A 19,045-nucleotide genomic window follows, 5' to 3' on the forward strand; every position below is an offset into this window, starting at 1 on the left:
TTGCTACCACTTATGCAGTATGTTGGTGTTGCACCTATTTTTATTGCTTATTTGATCATTCCTTTTATTAAAATAATTGGTTGTGCACTTTTATTTCAACCGGCAACAAAGGGAACTTGCTAGACAAGCAAACAAACTATGGCCTATACAATATATACAGATCTAACAAATTCCATTGAAATTATCAAATTGCAGTTATCAATTCAAGTAAATATGCCAAATCATTAAAGATAAAATAAACACAAAATCACAGTCAAAACATCATATCACAATACATAAGATTTCGTTCCCTAGCAAATACAACCAACCAATAGTGATAGTTTGAACCATTATCTCAAGTAAATTCAAAATAGCTAACAAAGCCTTGAAAATAAGAAATTATAAAAAAAGAAGGAACACAAAAAATTAAGAGATCAAAGAAAACAGAAGTTTCAAATAAGATAATAAAAACAGAAAATAGATTTCTGCATATAAATCTCTAATGTGCAATTTTTTTCCCAATTAGCCATTTATTATTTTGAAACAGCCAAAAGAATTTAACCTTTTGAAGATATTTCCAAAATACCCAAAAATTCTTCAATCAACTTTTTTGACGAAAATAACACCGACCACTTATAAACTCATGATTTTTTCCCTAAAAGATTAGCCTTAGCATTCTCATTTTAAAAATAAACACAACTTTAGAGGGATACAAAATCAAAAAAATGTGGGCAAAAATCTTTTTAGAATTACTCAAAGGGATGTATGTAAACATAAAGTAGCACTTAGGGAAATATTAGAAATATTTTTTAAATAAGTTTTTGGATAAATCATGATTCTTGATGATTAATCAATATTATATTTAACGGATTAGGGATTTATAGGTGTTGAGAGAGAGTTTGAGAGAAATGAATGAGTGGAGAGGATCTACCCCTCACTAGTATATTTATATTAAAGAGCCACAGGTACAAAGTCTATTATGCCCTTAGGCATATTACATACTCTAACACTCCCCCTCAAGCTGGAATGTATATATCATACATTCCTAGCTTGTTACAAATATCACTCAATTTAGCCTTGTTTAACGACTTTGTAAACATATCAGACAACTAATCCACTGAACGAGTAAACATAGTCCTTATTTCCCCTTTATGAACTCTTTGGCAAATAAAACAACAATCCACCTCAATGTGTTTGGTGCGCTCATGGAAAACTAAATTGGTAGCAATGTGTATCGCAGCCTAGTTATCACAATACAATTGCGAAGGAGAAGAACCTCAAAACCAATCTCAGATAGCAGTGAACGCAGCCAAATGAGTTCAGTGCTTGTATGTGCCATTGCTCTGTACTCTGCTTCTGCACTAGACTTGGCTATGACATCTTGCTTCTTGCTTCTCCACGACACCAAGTTACCTCCTACAAAGGTACAATACACAATGGTTGACCTCCTATATGCAGGAGATCGAGCTCAATCTACATCAGAGAAACCCTCAATGTTCATATGACCATGCCTTTTAAACAACAGACCTCTTTCCTAGAGCCCCTTTCAGGTACATAAGAATTTGGACTATTACAGCCCAGTGAGAGGTACGTGGAGAGCTCATGTATTGACTGACTACCCCTATAGCATATATGGTATGTCTGGCCGAATAACTATAAGATATATGAGCTTACCCACCAATCTTCTATATCTACCAGGGTCCTCCAACAAGTCACCTTCTTCTGGAACAAGTTTCGCATTAGGATCCATGGGTACATACGCTGGCTTGACCCCAAGGTTGCATGTCTCTTCCAGTAAATCCAAAACATACTTCCTTTGGGATAGAGAGAGCCCTTTAGAAGAGCATGCTACCTCTATTCCAAGGAAGTACCTGAGACAACCCAGATCCTTAGTAGAAAATTCTTTCTGTAAGAAGGTTTTCAATTGATGTATCCCTCCTGAATTACTACCTGTGATGATGATGTCATCGACATACACGATCAGCAAAATGCAACAAGTTGAGTGATGACTGAACACTGAGTGGTCCACTGTACATTGCTTCATGCCAAAGCGCATGACTGCCTCACTGAACCTCCCAAACCATGCGCACGGAGACTGTTTGAGTCTATAAAGAGATTTCCGCGGGCGACACACAGAGGAGGACATCTTCCCCTGAACAACATACCCTGGATGTTGGTCCATATACACCTCCTCAGTGAGAGTGCCATGAAGAAAGGCATTCTTCACATCCAACTGATGTAGGGCCCAACCACCTGCTAGAGAAAGAAGTACTCGGACAGATGGAATCTTGGCAACTTGAGAGAACCTCTCAGTGTAGTCAACACCAACGGTCAGAGTATACCATTTCGCAACCAGGTGCGCCTTCAAGCGCTCAACAGTGCCATCTGGCAAGTATTTAATGGAGAACACCCATCTACAACTAACAGGGTGAGTACCAGATGGTAAAGGAACTAGATCCCAAGTCTCATTGGTGTGAAGAGCACCCATTTCCAGGTCCATAGCCTCACGCCAGCCAGGATGTGTTAGAGCCTCAGCCACAAACTGTTGTAAAAAGACAGAACACAAAGAAAACACAAAGCTTTTGAAAGTAGGTGGAGAGATTATCACATAAAACAAAATTAGAGATAGGGTGTGCAATAGAGTGAGAACGAGTGCGGGAAGCAATAGGAGAATCAGAAACAGCAATGGAGGACGGCTAAGTGGATACCTGAGAAGAAGAAGCGGGGATCATCGCCCGAGATGACAGATCGAGAGAAGGTGGCATGGGATCGTTCTTGTGTCGGCGTCGTTGATGCTGCTCCGAAGTGGTTGGAGGAGCTGGTGGCGCCACAGGAGTTGGCGAAGGAGCCACAAATAGGGGAGCCACAGGAGCTGGCGAAGAGATAGATGGGATCACAACTAAATCCGACAGGACCAAGAGGGGAAGGGAGACCTCTAAGTCTGGAAGAGAAGTACGAGACTCAGATCCTTGAGTGAAGAAGGGCTCTGACTCAAAAACGTAATGTCGACAAACACAAACCAGTGACAAAAACGAGGACTGTAGCAATGATATCCCTTCTGCGTACGCGAGTACCCCATGAAAACACAGCGCTCGAAACTGAGGATCCAGTTTATCACAACCCGGTCCTAGGTGACGTACAAAACAAACACAGTCAAATACGCGAGGGGTGAGAGGAAATGGACCCTTGTCAGGTGTAAAACCATGAATGGTGACTCACCACGAAGAACGGACGAGGGGAGGCGATTAGCCAAGAAAGCGGCAGTAAGAATGGCATCACTCCAATACTGCTTAGGCACTTGCATTTGAAAAGTAGGGTGTGGGTTACCTCAAGTAAGTAAGGGAGCTTCCTCTCAACAACACCGTTCTGTTGAGAGGTGTAAGCACAAGAGGACTGATGAAGGATGTCATGGGTGGACAGGTAGTCCTGAAAGCCATGTGAACCAGAGAAAAATTCCCTAAAATTATCAGTGCGCAGACATTGAATATCGCAATTATATTGATTTTGAATTTCAGCATGGAATGTGCAGACACGACCCTAGAGAGGGACCCCATTTATCTTTATTATCTTTATTGTCTTTTTTAGATAGTAAAGATAAAATGTATGGGGTCCCCTCGTCGAGATATCCTAAAAAAGACAATAAAGATAAAATGAGACAAAGCAATGAAGGCTTTTACTAATCTGACTAATAGATAGTAAACTAAAAGGAGATCAAAGTACACACAGTGTTGAAGATGAAGTGAGGCTTGGGTGAGGTAAAACAGTACCAACACCGGTGATGGGAGTAGTAGACCCATCGACAAGTGAGATGGACTGAGAACCAAAGGGAATAGACCTAAACAATGACAGGTGCGAGGCGTTACTGGGCGTGTGGTTTGAGACGAATCAATGATCCATAACCCAGAGCTCGAAAGAAGAGTCGTGGGTAGGCTACCTGGCTGAGCAAACCCTGTTGTAGGCGGACGGGCACTAAGACGAAGGCACTGAAACTCCACACAGTCAGCACGAGATGGGGTGTATGAATCATCAGCGGGTACAGGGGCAGTAGTAGAGGGTTGTGGTAGCTCAGAGCCCGACGAAGCTCGAGGTGAAGAGTGTAACAAATATCAATATGGTGGTCCTCTCTCTGGCAATGAGTAATAATAATCGGCCACGTCCACCACCAGCACAGCCACCTCCTCGGCCTCCACGGCCACGAACAAAAGATGCACCACCACGATTCTGATGAGAACCACTATCATAGGCAGCTAGAGTCGAGCCATCAACAGCGACAAATGTCGAAGAATCACTGGGAGAACACTGCTGAACACAGGAATATACCTCTGTGAGTGACAGAATGGATCCAGAGCCGATAATTTGTTGACAGAGATGAGTGTACTCCGGACCCAAACTCTCAAGATAGTGGACAACTCACATCTTGTCCCTCTAGCGAGCAGCAACAGTAAGGTCAGATGTGAGAGACATAAAGACCCGAGGCTGCTGCAGAGAGCAACAAACTAGTTGTAGCGAGAGGCAACGAAGAGATCCCCACGTAGAAATCGTATCCATTCAGAGTAAGTAGAGCAGATACAACTGATGTTGGCTACACCAGAATAAAGGAGGATAATCTGATCCCAGATTTGCTTGGCGGTAGGGAGCAGCATCAGGGGGCCAGCAATATGAGGCGCCATGCTCTCCCAAAGTAAAGTGCGAACTAGAGCATCCTCCTGTACCCACCGATCATAGGTGGAGTCCGTTTTAGGAGAGGGGGGGGGGGGGGGGGGTGTCACAACGGATGACATGGGCCTTACCACGAGGAATGAGATAGGTCTCTACTGCGGCCTTCCAAGTAACGTAGTTTGCCTCATCTAACTTGACAGTAGTCATCTGTGCGAATGAACCATCCACAGAGGTATAAGAAGAAGAAGGAGCCAAAGAGGGTGTCACACTAACGACAGGTACCACATCAGTATATGGATTCTCAATAACGGGATTCATAATGACAAAGAAAAAGAGGTAAAAGACAACCCTGAGGGCATGAGGCTCAAAAAACAAGTAGAAGCGAGAAGGGCAAACTAAGGCAAATGAGGGCGCTACATTCGGCTTCAATGAGGGCATAAATCAAAGTCACAATGCCAGATGGAATCCATGAATGACAGAGGTGGTGTCATGAAGAAGAGAAAAGAATAATCTCAAAGTAAGAGTCTAGTGCATTATGGCACTAGGATTAAGGTTAGGGTTAGGGCTAGGGTTAGGGTTAGTTTAGGGTTAGGAGGGGGGTGAGTGTTGCGAGAGGGAGGGGGGGGAAAGGGCGCGGCCGGGAGCGAGGAGCGAAGGGGTGCGAGGGGGGGGGGGGGTCAAGGGTTGAGAAGGGGGCGAGAGGGAGGGGCAGGGAGGAGGGGGTTGGGGGGTGGAGGCGGCGGCGGCGGCGAGAGAGGGGGGTGCAAGAGAGTGGAGGGGGGAAAGTGGGCCGAGAGGGAGGGAAGAGGCGAGAGGGGGGCGGAGAGAGAGAGAGAGAGTTTAGGGCATGGAGGCAAGTGGCAGCAAGGTTTAGGGCATGGAGGAGAGGAGAAGGAAAAGACAAGAGGTCTTCAATGGAGGTCCCTAGGACACCCTAACCCTAGGGCTCTAATACCATGTTGAGAGAAATGAATGAGCTGAGAGGATCTCCCCCCCCCCCAACCCCCACTCGTATATTTATATTAAAGAGCCACAAAGTCTATTACATACTCTAACAATAGGTAAAAATTCAAACATAAAAAGCAGTTAAAGGAAACAATAGGTTTTGATAATGAAAGAAAAAACTCCATTAAAAAAGAAACAGCTTTGATTAAAAAGGATAAACTTATGCCAACAAAAAATATATAAAAACAGATATCAAAATGCTTTGATATAAGGACAATGATATGAGGACGTGCAAGGAGGGTGCCATGGCTGGGACAGCCATTCCCTGCGCACTGCATGTTTAGTTAGAGTGTTAATCGAGCACATAGCACGCAGAGAGTTTTCATCTCTGCCCCGATGTCTCCCTCGGCAACCTCTTAGAACTACTGTGGATAAAAATACCATCTTTATATTCAAAAGTATAGATGAAATACCTGTCTTTAATTTTTTTTCTGTTTTCTTAATTTTTTTTGTTAGTTGGTTTTTCTAGTGTTAATACTTCAATGAAATGGAGAAGGAAAGATAAGCTCCATATCCCCACCGAACCATAGGAGGCTTAATATCAACATATCTCTCATACTAGTGTGTCTCTATGATAGTTCTACGGTTGAATGAAATATTTCCCATATTCTAGCAACGATAACAATAAAAGAAAAAATTTTACACAGCCCTCTTCTAAAACAACATGCAAATACAAAAATCCATTTTTCGATGGCGATGGCGATGGCAAAAGTGAAAACAGAGACTTCCTATCACAAAAAGAGCATTTTTGCAACAAACTTACAATTATGAACGTAAAGGGCCAAATCACCTAAACACATTGTTAAAATACATAATTTAAGGGAAAAACAACTAAATCTGTTTCCTTTTGCAAATTCTGATAACAATACCACGAGAAGTCATTAATGAGCAAATGGATGAATTGGATGTGTTGTGCTTCTTACCATTCATAGAACTTCTGTTCATATTGGAGAAACCATTAGACAATCACTTGTTTTTTGACGCGACTGTTCTCTGAACTGTGGAAACTCCATCAACAAATTTAGTCCGGAAGATGACGTTGGCATTGTTGAACATCCCTTCTTTCAACGAAACCACAATAAACTGGGCAAAAGAAAGTTTTGAGAAAGAATATACGTAAGGATTGGTAGTGGCAAGTTTTGCAAGCCAAAATTAGAAATAAAAGATATAAGAAAATGAAAGGAACTAAAAAATGCCAGAAGTAGTTGCAAGTGAGAAGTGGGAGAAAAACGCAAATATCCTTGAAGTTAAGAATATTAAATGACTACTACACAGAAAAATAAAAGATAAAAGCTAGGCACAACTTTAACTAATGGGAGTCAATATACCATTGGAAAAGCTAAGAATATGCAGACATCCAAAATATGCATATATAACAGCTGCATCTATACTATCATATAAATTGCTAACAGAACACTCCTAAAAGAACGAGGTTTAATATAAAAAATGATTCCTACACATCTTAAAAAACAAAGCTTTATTTTTTTAAAAATCATATGTACATTCATCATTAACTGACCGCTACATAGCATAGGCATAGCTCCCTCCTTCCCTCCCTTATATCTCTCCATCTTAAAATGGTGACGTATAAATGTCTTATCTTTTTCTCCCAAATGTCGAAGGTAACTCCTTAAACTACCTACTAATGGTAAGCCTCTCAATTCAATATCTAAAAACCTCTAGAATTCTTTCTAGAATTATGAAAGGAAATTTCCATTATCTGGTTCGGAACTTAATGATCCGGTGTTTCTTATTCCTCTTAGAGTGTTCTGACTCCAGATGCACCTACTTTGTCATGATGATTATTCTCATAGGGATAAAGTAGATAAAATATCTGTGCAAGTGTATATTTGATGAGGAAATGAAGGGAGAAACACAACAGTTGAGGAAATGAAGGGAGAAACACAACAGTTGAGGAAATCAATGCTCATGAAAAAAATGTACCAAGGAACTCTTTACAAAGGGTAAGCGAGTAGTAGGACGTGTCATTTTGGACTTGAAGTTCAGGCACAATATGACTATTGAATGGAATAAAACACGTTTAGTTCAAAGAAACATGTGGTGCCACTGCTAACTACATGAAAATATTTGATCCGACAACAAAACTATTTTATTCACTCAATCTTGTTGATTACTGCCAAGCAAAAGCAGTCTCTATGTCAACTCCATGCTAATAATATATTACTTCATGGAGAGCTTCAAGAAGAAGTTTATATGGAAATGCCAGCAAGTGTTTCAGCTCTAGAAACAGATAACGAACTGTGTAAATTGAGGAAAGGTAAATATGGGTCAAAAGTGTCTAGAGCTTAGTTTGAAAACTCAAGGGGTGTTATTTTGAAGTTGGATTTATAATAACTCTAACGGTCTCTCTTTAAACAGATGGAGAGAATGTATCATTGTATTTTTAGTATTTGTATTTGTATTTTTTGACTCGGTAATCAAAACTTCAATAAAACAGAACTCAACTCAACCCAACTAAGCCTTTGTCCCAAACTAGTTGGGGTCAGCTAATGAATCCTTTAGAAAATATTCATGAAGAGGGTGAAAGAATCTACCCGGCTCAAATTGACTAAGTCTAATCCTGACACTAGTTGGGTTCGTCTACTTGGATCATTTTCCTAACACTAGTTGTTGAATAAAACAGAACAAGGAAAAAAATATATGATAATCGAGTTGTGGAACCGATTTACTACTAGCAAACCTTCCATGAGAAATTGAGAATGCAAAGCAAATAGTAATGGACTTCAATTATGTTCAAGAAAAGACTCTTAATAAGGAAACGACAACTCTGTGTGTCAAGTCAAAATTTAATCTCACTAACAAGTTCACAATTGTAGAAGATAAAGAACTGTAATTGGCATGCCAGGAATGTCTGATATGTATGCTTTAGAAAGAGGGATGCAAAGTATTTCTTCCTTTGTTTATCTTTTTACATCATGTAATTCACCTTTGTTACCGCCATGGATTTAAATTTGGATTTAAATTTCTACCAAAACCTACAGTGAGGGACCGAAATGTTTCCATCTCCATTCCCACAAATAAGCGTACAACTCGAGTCAGGTTCAACCCAAAAAAAAGTCAGGTTGGGTCGGGTTGGGGTTGGATTTTCCTAACCCGGGTTGACTTCGGGTCAGGTTCGGGTTGAGGGCTTGGGCAACCCGACCCGAGTGAAACTTGAAATTTTTCTATCATTTTTGTTTTTGTTTTTAGTAAGCTTAAAAACTCGGGTATGGTCTGGTTGGAACTTGGGTCGGGTTGGATTTGGGTTGGAAAAAAGGGTTCCTCGGGTTGGGTTGGGTTGAACCTCATCAGGATGGAACTTGGGTCACGTTCGGATTTAGGAAATGTTTCCTCGGGTTGGGTTCGGGTTGGCCTCAACCTGACCCGAGTTGCACCCCTACCCACAAAAATGCGTACCGAAATCGAAATGCATACCGAAGTGCATCAGTGGTATATTATCTGAGTATATGTTACATAATTATAATTTTATAAATTGCATGTGAAATGTAGTGTATGTATTGTGTATAAATATTTATATGAATTATGTGTGAACTGTGGTACATATTGAAATACCAGACATGCACAACAGCACATGTTGCAAGCTATTCGATGTTGTTAAACCATCATTGATGGTTTTGTCTTTCTTATGTGATGGTTTCTAAGTGTATTTGTGCTTATTCTAGCATTTCTTGAAGTTTAATCTTAAAATTCTATCATTTGCAAATGTTTACATATGTTTTCGTGATTTTTTACATGATTTCAAACGTGATTCCCAACATCAACCGTGATGTTTTCATTTCTGTGGAAGCTAAATAGAAATTTAAAACCATAGCTACAGCTGACTCGTTAATTTATTAGGTGTGGTCTCGTAATCATACGACTTTAGTCACAAGTTTCAAAGTGTGTGAGGATATCAATCAACCACTCATTGCCTGTTCATTATTCCTTGCTCGTCAACACATCTAAAAAAAAAAAATTGTCCCTATCAATTGATCTAATTTAGTCCACTTGGCTGTTGCTGATATCAACTAAGCCAAATGACAGAAACAATTCGAAGAGGATGTTTGTCGGAATTGTGGAAGAGGATGACAAAGATAGGATTGGTGGGTTTTTGCCTTTTAGTGTGAGTGTTTGTGTGTGTGTGTGTGTGTGTGTTTTTTTTGTTGGGGGAGGGGGGTGTTGTTGTTGTTGTCATGGATTTGAATTTCCATAAAAATTTAGACAGAACGACCGAAAGTTTTGGTTTTCATCCCCACAGAAAAACATACCGAAATTGAAATGAGTAGAAATTGTAAGTGCATATATTACATTATATTGGACAAAAGTTGGAAACATATCGGTTTTGGTTGGAAATTTAGGTGAAAACGGTATTGTTAAGAGTGGACGTATGGTACCCACATAAGTGGGAGGGCATTTTGGTCTTTTCTGTGTAACCTAACTCCACATATACATACATATATATATATATATATATATATATATATATATATATATCAATTTAGTTTGGGAGAGAACAACTTTTCTCTCCTTCACTTTTCTCCTCTCGCCTCTCTCTCTACTCTTTCAAATGTGGACGTCTGGTACCCACATAAGTGGGACGTATGCGCTCTTGTTCAACTAAGCACCCTATTTCAAATGTGGCTTCTTATGATCGAATGTCACCTACTTTTTCTTCCTTTTTGTTATCTATCTCCTCTATTATCTCTCGTTCCGTCGCAGATGCTTTAGTTCACCCAGGTTGGCGAGCAGCGATGGATGCAGAGATGGGTGCTTTATACACTAATAATACGTGGCATTTGGTTACTCTTCCTCCTGGAGCTAAAGCTATTGGATGTAAGTGGGGGTTCACAGTTAAATATTTACCAGATGGTACAGCCGAAAGACTGAAGGCGAGACTGGTAGCCAAAGGATACACACAGACCTATGGCATTGATTAATCAGACACGTTTTCTCCTGTGGCTAAGATCCCTTCAGTTCGAGTACTGCTATCACTTGTTGTTGTTAGAATAAGCCTATATGCCAATAGGCATTTTAGTCATTGTAGTGATTGTACAGCTTTTATTATATTAATAAAAGGGTGAGGGGGGGATACCCAACTCACACACTTTCTCTCTAATCTGTTTTGCAACATGGTATCAGAGCCCTAGGGTTTTTGATCCCTAGGGATCATCCGTAGCCTCCATCTTCTTCGCCTCAAACCCTAACCCTAACCATCATCTTGTCCCTCCCTTTCATTGTCAGTCTTGTGAACTCGAGAAGCATCATAGAGTGTCTTTCCCTTCCCGAGTTCTCACTAGAGTAGATAGTTTATTTCAGCTAGTTCATTGTGATGTATGGGGACCTTCTAGGGTCGCGTCGAATAATGGATTTCAGTATTTTGCTGTTTTTATTAATGATTACTCTCGAGTGACTTGGTTGTATCTATTGAAAGACCGCTCACAGGTCTTCTCTGCATTTCAAAATTTTCATAATGAAATAAAAAACCAGTTTAGTTGTAGTCTTAAATGCCTGTGTACTGATAATGCACGTGAGCTTTTTTTCTGGTACTGGTGGCTTTCAGGATTATCTCTCCTCTCATGGCATTATCCATCAATCCTCTTGTGCATACACCTCGCAGCAAAATGGTATCGCCGAAAGGAAACTGCACTATCTACTTGAGGTGGCTCGCACTCTCCTCTTCCAGATGCATGTTCCTAAAACCTAATGGTCTGACGCCGTTCTCACTGCTTGTTTCCTCTCCAATCGTCTTCCATCTTCGGTGCTTCATGGGGATTCTCCATTTCACATAGTTTATCCACATCAGGATCCATTCCCTCTTACGCCTCGTGTCTTTGGCTGCGTTTGTTTTGTCCATCATTTGGGACCTGGCCGCGACAAGCTTGACCCTCAGTCAAAACGATGTGTTTTTCTGGGTTACTCTCGCACCCAGAAAGGATATCGTTGCTACAGTCCGCGTCTGCGCCGTTGGTATGTATCAGTTGATGTGACCTTTTTTTAATCAGAATCATTCTTTGGCTCTACCCCCATTCCTCATGTTGTCAGCACGGAACCTGATGTGACCATTTCTCTTCCCCCTCTTCCTCCTACCTCCTTAGCACCTCCTACTGCTTGCCCCACTGGACAAGTCGATTCGTGTGCTCCAAGGGTGGATCGTCCCCCTACTAAAGTCCAACATCAACGTCGTCAACAACAGGCACGGCTTTCTCACACCGACAACTCGTCTTCACAGGCAGAGATCTCTTTACCCTCTCCTCAAGTACCTTCATCTCCTGTAGTTGTTTCTGACTCTCCTATTGCTTCACGTACTCGTTCTCATTCTACTGTTCACCCAATTTCTAATTTCGTCTCTTATGATCGTCATATGACTCTTTTTATTGATTAGTTGGTTCTGCCTATCTTTCTCTCCTTTCTATTTGTTGTTGCCGTTGGTAGTGGTTTCTTTGTGCGTCTATATTCGTTGTCGTTATGGATCTTCCCGTCATTGTTGATCCCTCCATTGGCATGACCACTGACGTCAGTTCCTCTACCACAACCTCGGCCCCTTCTTCTTCTTCTTCTTCTCACTTGGCACCTGTGGAAAATTCTTACCCACAGTTGAATATTGCCAAGTTTGATGGAACCAACTATTTACCGTGGAAGGTTGCTTTTGAGACTTACCTACTTGGGCGAGGCAAAGTCTGTTTCCTTCGTGAGGATCCTACGTATACTCGCTGGGAGCAGGAAGATCCATTGATACGGAGTCTTCTACGGCAGAGTATGACTCTTGATATTTATTCTACTCTGATTCTTCTTCTGATTGTGAAGGAAATCTGGGATCATACTGCAATGACGTATTTGGGGTTGAGAACCTCACACGTATATGTTCCACTTACTCTGAGTGGATACAGCTCCGTCGTGGCGACATGTCTCTTGAGACTCGTTACGGGAAGTTCATCTCTTTATGTCAGCAGCTTGATGTCTTCCTGCCACTCACTTCTGATATTAATGTTCTCCGGCGTCAACAGGAACAGATTCGAGTGGTGCACTATCTTGAGTGCCTAGGCCCAGAGTTTACCCATCTGCGCCATCAGATTCTTGGTTCTGGGAACATTCCTTCGTTGCGCGAGACCTACTTCCGCGCTCAGCAGTGCGTTAGCGAGACTTCCTCCCGTCGTACTTCTGATAGTTTGGCTCTTGCAGCATATGATGGTGGTGGTGGTACTCGTCCTTCTCGGGGTGATGGTTCTTTTTCACGAGCTCGTGGCCGAGGTGGCCATGGTGGTGGTCGTGTTGGGAGTGGGCGTGGCCGTCCTTATTGAACCCACTGCCAGCGCAATGGCCATGTCATTGAGACTTGTTACACATTGCACCCCGAGCTCAGGCCGCCTCGATCAGCTCACCTTAGCACTTCTGTCCCATCTGACACAGTCGTCTCTGCCCCTGCCTTGCCACCTGCTGATGACTCATTCTCCTTTACGCGGGCAGACTATGAGGAGTTCCAGCGCCATAGACAGAGTGCTTCACAAGCCACTGCGGGCTTTGCCCAGCCACGGAGTTCACATACTACATTACTTTCTTGCTCCAGAACCTGGATCATTGACTCAGGAGCCTCGAACCATATGACTGGTAACTCATCACATCACTCTTCTTTTCGCACTTTTCCATCTGCTTTTCAGTCTATTACTTTAGCTGATGGTTCCACTACACATATCACTGGTATTGGTACCACATGTCCTTCACCTAATCTTCCTCTATCCTCAGTATTGTGTGTACCTAAATCTCCTTTTAGTTTATTATATGTTAGCCAAATTACGAAAAATCTTTCTTGCTCTATCTCATTCTTTCCATCTTACTGTCTTTTTCCGGATCTTTCGACTGGGAGGACAATTGGATCGAGTCGTGAGGTGGATGGCCTGTACTGTCTTGACTGCAACCCCTCTTCGTCAACCTTACACAGTTCAGTGGATGCCTTTCAGTGGCACTGTCGACTGGGTCACCCATCACTTCAGCGCCTCCGGGAGTCATCCTTAGTTCCCTCGTCTAGCTCTCCCTTTCAAAAGCTTTGTCTTGTCTGTGTCTTCTGCTGTGTTACCCCAGTCTCTGGATGGGGCTCTTCATCACCGAGGATGGTGAGCTGCTATGGATCTTGAAATGGGAGCTCTGCATTTTAATCACACATGGGATTCTATTTTTTTTACCTGTTGGTGCTCATCCTATAGGATGCCGTTGGGTGTTCTCCATTAAATATCTACCCGATGGCACCGTTGATCGACTGAAGGCTCGTCTGGTGGCAAAGGGCTACACTCAGACATTCGGTGTCGACTATCATGAGACGTTTTCCCCAGTGGCGAAGATTCCTTTCGTTCTGGTTCTCCTCTCCCTTGCAGTAAATAATGGATGGCATCTTCACCAGTTAGATGTGAAAAATGCTTTTCTGCATGGCGACCTCCTTAAAGAGTTGCTCAGGGGGAGTTGTCCTCAACAGTCTGTCGCCTCAGGAAATCAATTTATGGGTTGAAGCAATCGCCACGTGCATAGTTTGGCAGATTTAGCGAGGCAGTTATGAGGTTTGGCCTCAAGCAATGTAGTGTGGATCACTCAGTATTCGGTCATCAGTCCTTAGCTGGATGCATTATGTTGATTGTATATGTCGATGACATCATTTTTACAGGGAGTGACTCAGGGGGAATTCGGAAACTGAAAGCCTTCTTACAAAAAGAGTTCGCGACAAAGGACTTGGGACGTCTCAGATATTTTCTTGGGATAGAGGTTGCATATTCTTCTAGTGGTTTGTCTCTATCACAAAGGAAGTACGTTCTGGATTTGTCATAAGAGACAGGAAATCTTGGTGTGAAACATGTAGCTGCACCCATGGATCCAAATGTGAAGCTGGTTCCAGAAGAGGGTAAGTTGTTGAAGGATCCTAGTAGGTATAGAAGACTTGTGGGCAAACTTATATACCTTACGGTTACTCGCCCTGATATATCCTATGCTGTTGGGGTGGTTAACCAGTACATTACCTCTCCTCGTACTTCGCATTGGAATGGAGTGGTTCAAATACTCAAATATCTGAAAGGCGCACCAGGAAATGGATTATTATTCAAACGACATGGTCATACACGAATTGAGGGGTTCTCAGATGCTGATTGGGCTGGATCCCCTGCGGATAGGAGATCGACTACCGAGTATTATACCTTTGTTGGAGGTAACCTGGTTTCATGGAAAAGTAAGAAACAAGATGTCATTGCAAAATCAAGTGCAGAGGCAGAATACAGAGCCATGGCGCATACTACGACTGAGATTATTTGGTTGAGATCACTCCTAGCTGAGATTGGTATTATGTTTCCTTCGCCATCACAGTTGTATTGCGACGAATCCAGTATTCCATGAGAGAACAAATCATATTGAAGTTGACTGTCATTTCATTCGTCAGAGAATCCAGAAAGGGGAGATATGCGCTATATTTACTCGTTCTGCAGAACAGTTGGCTGACATGTTTACCAAACCATTAAATAAATCAAAACTGAGTGACATATGTAACAAGCTAGGAATGTACAATTTATACATTCCAGCTTGAGGGGGGGTGTTAGAATAAGCCTACATGCCTATGGGCATTTTAGTCATTGTAGTGATTGTACAGCTTTAATTAGATTAATAAAAGGGTGAGGGGGAGCTACCCAACTCACACACTTTCTCTCTAATCTCTTTTGCAACAGCTGTTAATATGTCCTAGCCGCTTTACCGATTGGATGTCAAAAATGCCTTCTTGCACGGTGATCTGCAGGAAGAAGTTTATATGGAGCAACCTCCTGGGTATCGTGCTCATGGGGAGATGAAGCATGTCGTTTGCAAGTTGAACAAGGCACAGTTTCCCCTGACTCAGTGTGCCGTGGACCACTCCGTGTTCAGTTCTAAGTCGAAGGATGGTCGGATTTTCCTAGTTGTCTATGTAGATGACATCATCATTACTACCAGCAATAAAGCAGGCATACAAAGGCTGAAGGATTTCCTTTAGTAAGAGTTCAGTACCAAAGATCTGGGTAGACTCAGAACTTCTTAAGGATAGAAGTAGCATACTCACGTGAAGCGTTATCTCTATCACAACGGAAATATGCTATGGATATACTGAAAGAGATAGGTCTTTTGGGTGAAAAGCAGGATGAGACACCAATGGATCCCAATCTCAAGCTTTCTCCTGATGAAGAGGAACTTTCATAGGACCCAGGTAGATACCGACGCTTGGTTAGGAAGTTAATTTATCTCACGATCACACGCTCAGATATCTCCTATGTAGTTGGAGTAGCCAGATAGTTTATGAGTGCACCACGGACATCGCACCGGTTAGCAATTGCTCAGATAGTGAGATACCTGAAGAAAGCTCCTCGTAAAGGATTGTTCATAATGAAACACAGGCATATTGGGATCGAGGGGTATTCAGATGCAAATTGTCAGGTGCAAATTGGACAGGAACCCTTGCAGATAGGAGATAAACTACATGTTACTGCACCCTTGTTGGTGGCAATCTAATTTGTTGGAAAAGTGAGAAACAGGATGTTGTTTCTAGGTCTAAAGCAGAAGCAGAATATAGGGCCATGCCCTATACAGGGTGTGAGCTGATCTAGTTGAGGTCAATTATGTCAGAGATTGGTCTCCCCTACAAATTTCCTGCATCACTGCGATTGGTTTCCACTGCGATAACAAGTCTGCCATTCATATTTATATGAGGCGCATGTCAAATGTATTGTGTGGGTGTGTCTATGTATTATATATAAGGGATTTGTTGGCGTCCATCGCAAAAGGCATTTCACAGGTGGTCTGTCGCAAGTCAAAGCAGCCACGAAGGCTCACTTTTAAGCAGATTTTGTCATCATTCACTCTGTGGCAGCTCTAACATGCGACAGACCATCTGCGAAATGCCTTCTGTGATGGACGCTAGCAAATCCCTTACATATAAACATTTATATTAATTTCATATGAAATGTGTGGCATTTACTAAATTATCGGACATGTGTCGCATATTCCTAAGTGTTCGATACTGTTAAACCATTATCGGTTGATTTTTGCTTATGCTAATTTTTTGGTTGTGTATTTATGCTTATTCTGGCATTCTAGAGGTTTCATCTTAAATGATCGTCATTTGCATATGTTAGGTTTTCGAGACTTTACGACCAACCGAAACCAATATGTTTCCATTTCTGTCATGACCAAACACAGCGAAATTGGAAACTAAAACTGGGGTTGGGGGGGAGAGAGAGGGAGAGAGAGAGAGAGAGAGAGAGAGAGAGAGAGAGAGAGGGAGAGAGAGAGAGAGGGGGCGGGGGTAGGGAAGCAAAAGCAGCTCGAAATGTAGGCAATGAAAGATGTTCAAGTTAAGAGAGAGAGAGAGAGAAGGTAGGGGGCAATGAAAGATGTTCAAGTTAACAAACTCGCTCAGAGTACCATCCCACATATTCTTCCATTCGTATATGCAGAAACCTCAATCAAATACTTGACAATCACCCATGTCTTCTTTATTAGAATATTACTTTGATTGTTCTTTTCCTTCCACTGTATAGCTCTTGGATAACTTGGGTTTGGTTTGCACTAAACAATTCTGTCATACGTTAGATAGTAGAAAACACAAATTATCAGCCATAGAACACCACTGAAACATAGGATTTGATAAGTTATGGGAGATTATACGTCAATTAGAAGATCACTTATTAAAGGGTCAAATATATGCCTGAATAAGAATTTCACAATGCATATACATCCATTAATAGATAAGTAAGATGCATGTTTACAAATGAGCAGGCATACAAACAAGCAAATATACGCATCATAATGGTAAAAGCTCACATATGAACCCCATACATTTGTTAAATCGTGGCTGTTAACAAAGAAAAATCATGTAAAACTCCTCACACATCTATGTGAAACTTAAATAACAAAAGGAAAAAAAATCTAAATCATTTTAGAAGAGCGAAGACATTTTTTCAAACATTTTAGGCTAAACTTCCAAATGCCACTATTATCCCATCTAGCTCCAGTAGTAAGCATATTTTAATATTTACATGTAAAAATACCATCCAATAAAGCCCAATGCAAAGAAGAAGAAAAAAACAAAATATATGTTTCAAAGAACCAAGGCTCTGGTCTAGCAACTGCATACAGAATGGACAAACCTGGGAATGTGGAAAATGAGTTTTGATCATTCTTCCAATGTTCTGTGTATGACTCAAATCAAGAGCGGCATCTACCTGGATTAATCAATACTAAACACAGATTAACCATAGAAGTGAAGGCAATTTCACTTCTTCAGATAAGAGCAGCACAAATGTATTTAAATGTTTAACAAGATGCGGCCTATCCAACCATCATGAAAGAACCTTTTATGAATCACAACATCAAATAACTATGACAGTATTATAAGGTATGCACTGTTAATAATACAGTAGCACCTTTAGAATTTGGAAAGGAATGTTGTGTATTTTGGAATTTTCCATTACATCAAAGTTGATCCCTTACAGCTACTCCCATATTCCCATTAAAATGCTCTGTTTTAATCAATTTCACATGAATACTTTAGTATAACATGCGCAGCCATGTCAAGCATGCCCCTCGTAAAGGAAAGGTAACAAACAATTTGGTATATTTGCACATATATTCTGAAGAAACTGGTAACGTGGACATGAGTCTGAATTGTCTGAAACCAACAACCCCTGTTACAAAATAATGTCAATACGGGAAGGCATACTTTTCGATATTCACACACGTACGCTGAAGAAACTGGTAACATGCACGAGTCTGAATTGTCTGAAACCAACAACTCCTTTTACAAAATAATTTCCATGCAAAAAAACATACACAAGCATATTACTCCCCTTAAGGAGTGTACAGCCTTGTCTCTTTGGAGGCATCAGGTAATATTGGACTAATAGGAGGAGTATACAGCCTTCCACCTGTATTTCAAGCATCTTTATACACGGTGCTCCTCTTATAGCTTAATTTTGCAGAACTGGCCAACACAAATTCTCTATGTCCATGTTTTACGCAGTACCCCTAACAAAGATTTCAAATGTTTATCAAATCATTTCAATCTCTTTAAGAGTAACAAAGAAATTTATCAATTGTTTGTTATAAGAGTCTAGAAAGCTGCAAAATTCTAGAGATTGTATGGTCGAACAGGTCAAGTTGGGTATATGAGAAGGAAATAATTACAACAAAACTTTTGAACTAGAAGAAAAAGCTCCAAACTAAGCAGTTCAATATGGCTAGATTCTTTTGCTTCCAAATTCGGCTGCCTCGCGTTTTCTCAAAAGCATTGCTGACCCATTTAAATAGAGGATAAAGATAGACTGGAAGGATGACACAATCCAATACAAAGCCAACTAACTATACTGAATTCATAAAAATGGCAGATTCACTCAGCAACTATGATGCA

The 19,045-nt window shown here is 41.3% G+C and overlaps 1 protein-coding gene across 2 annotated transcripts in view; it reads right to left on the minus strand.

Moving 5' to 3' along the window:
* Positions 1 to 19,045, minus strand: part of LOC143857295 (structural maintenance of chromosomes protein 2-1-like) — a 56,309-nt gene that overhangs the window by 1,052 nt on the left and 36,212 nt on the right. For both annotated transcript variants that reach the window (XM_077367716.1, XM_077367714.1), the window contains 2 exons: positions 17,787 to 17,861; positions 6,567 to 6,726 (listed from right to left, as the gene is read on the minus strand). In XM_077367716.1, coding sequence (XP_077223831.1) covers positions 6,610 to 6,726; positions 17,787 to 17,861 — 192 coding nt within the window. In that variant the 3' untranslated portion in view covers positions 6,567 to 6,609. The remainder of the gene's footprint in view (positions 1 to 6,566; positions 6,727 to 17,786; positions 17,862 to 19,045) is intronic.

Source organism: Tasmannia lanceolata, unplaced genomic scaffold (assembly GCF_043159265.1).
Source record: "Tasmannia lanceolata isolate RefF3 unplaced genomic scaffold, GAP_Taslan_0.1 ptg000024l, whole genome shotgun sequence".
NCBI classification, from domain to species: Eukaryota; Viridiplantae; Streptophyta; class Magnoliopsida; order Canellales; family Winteraceae; genus Tasmannia; species Tasmannia lanceolata.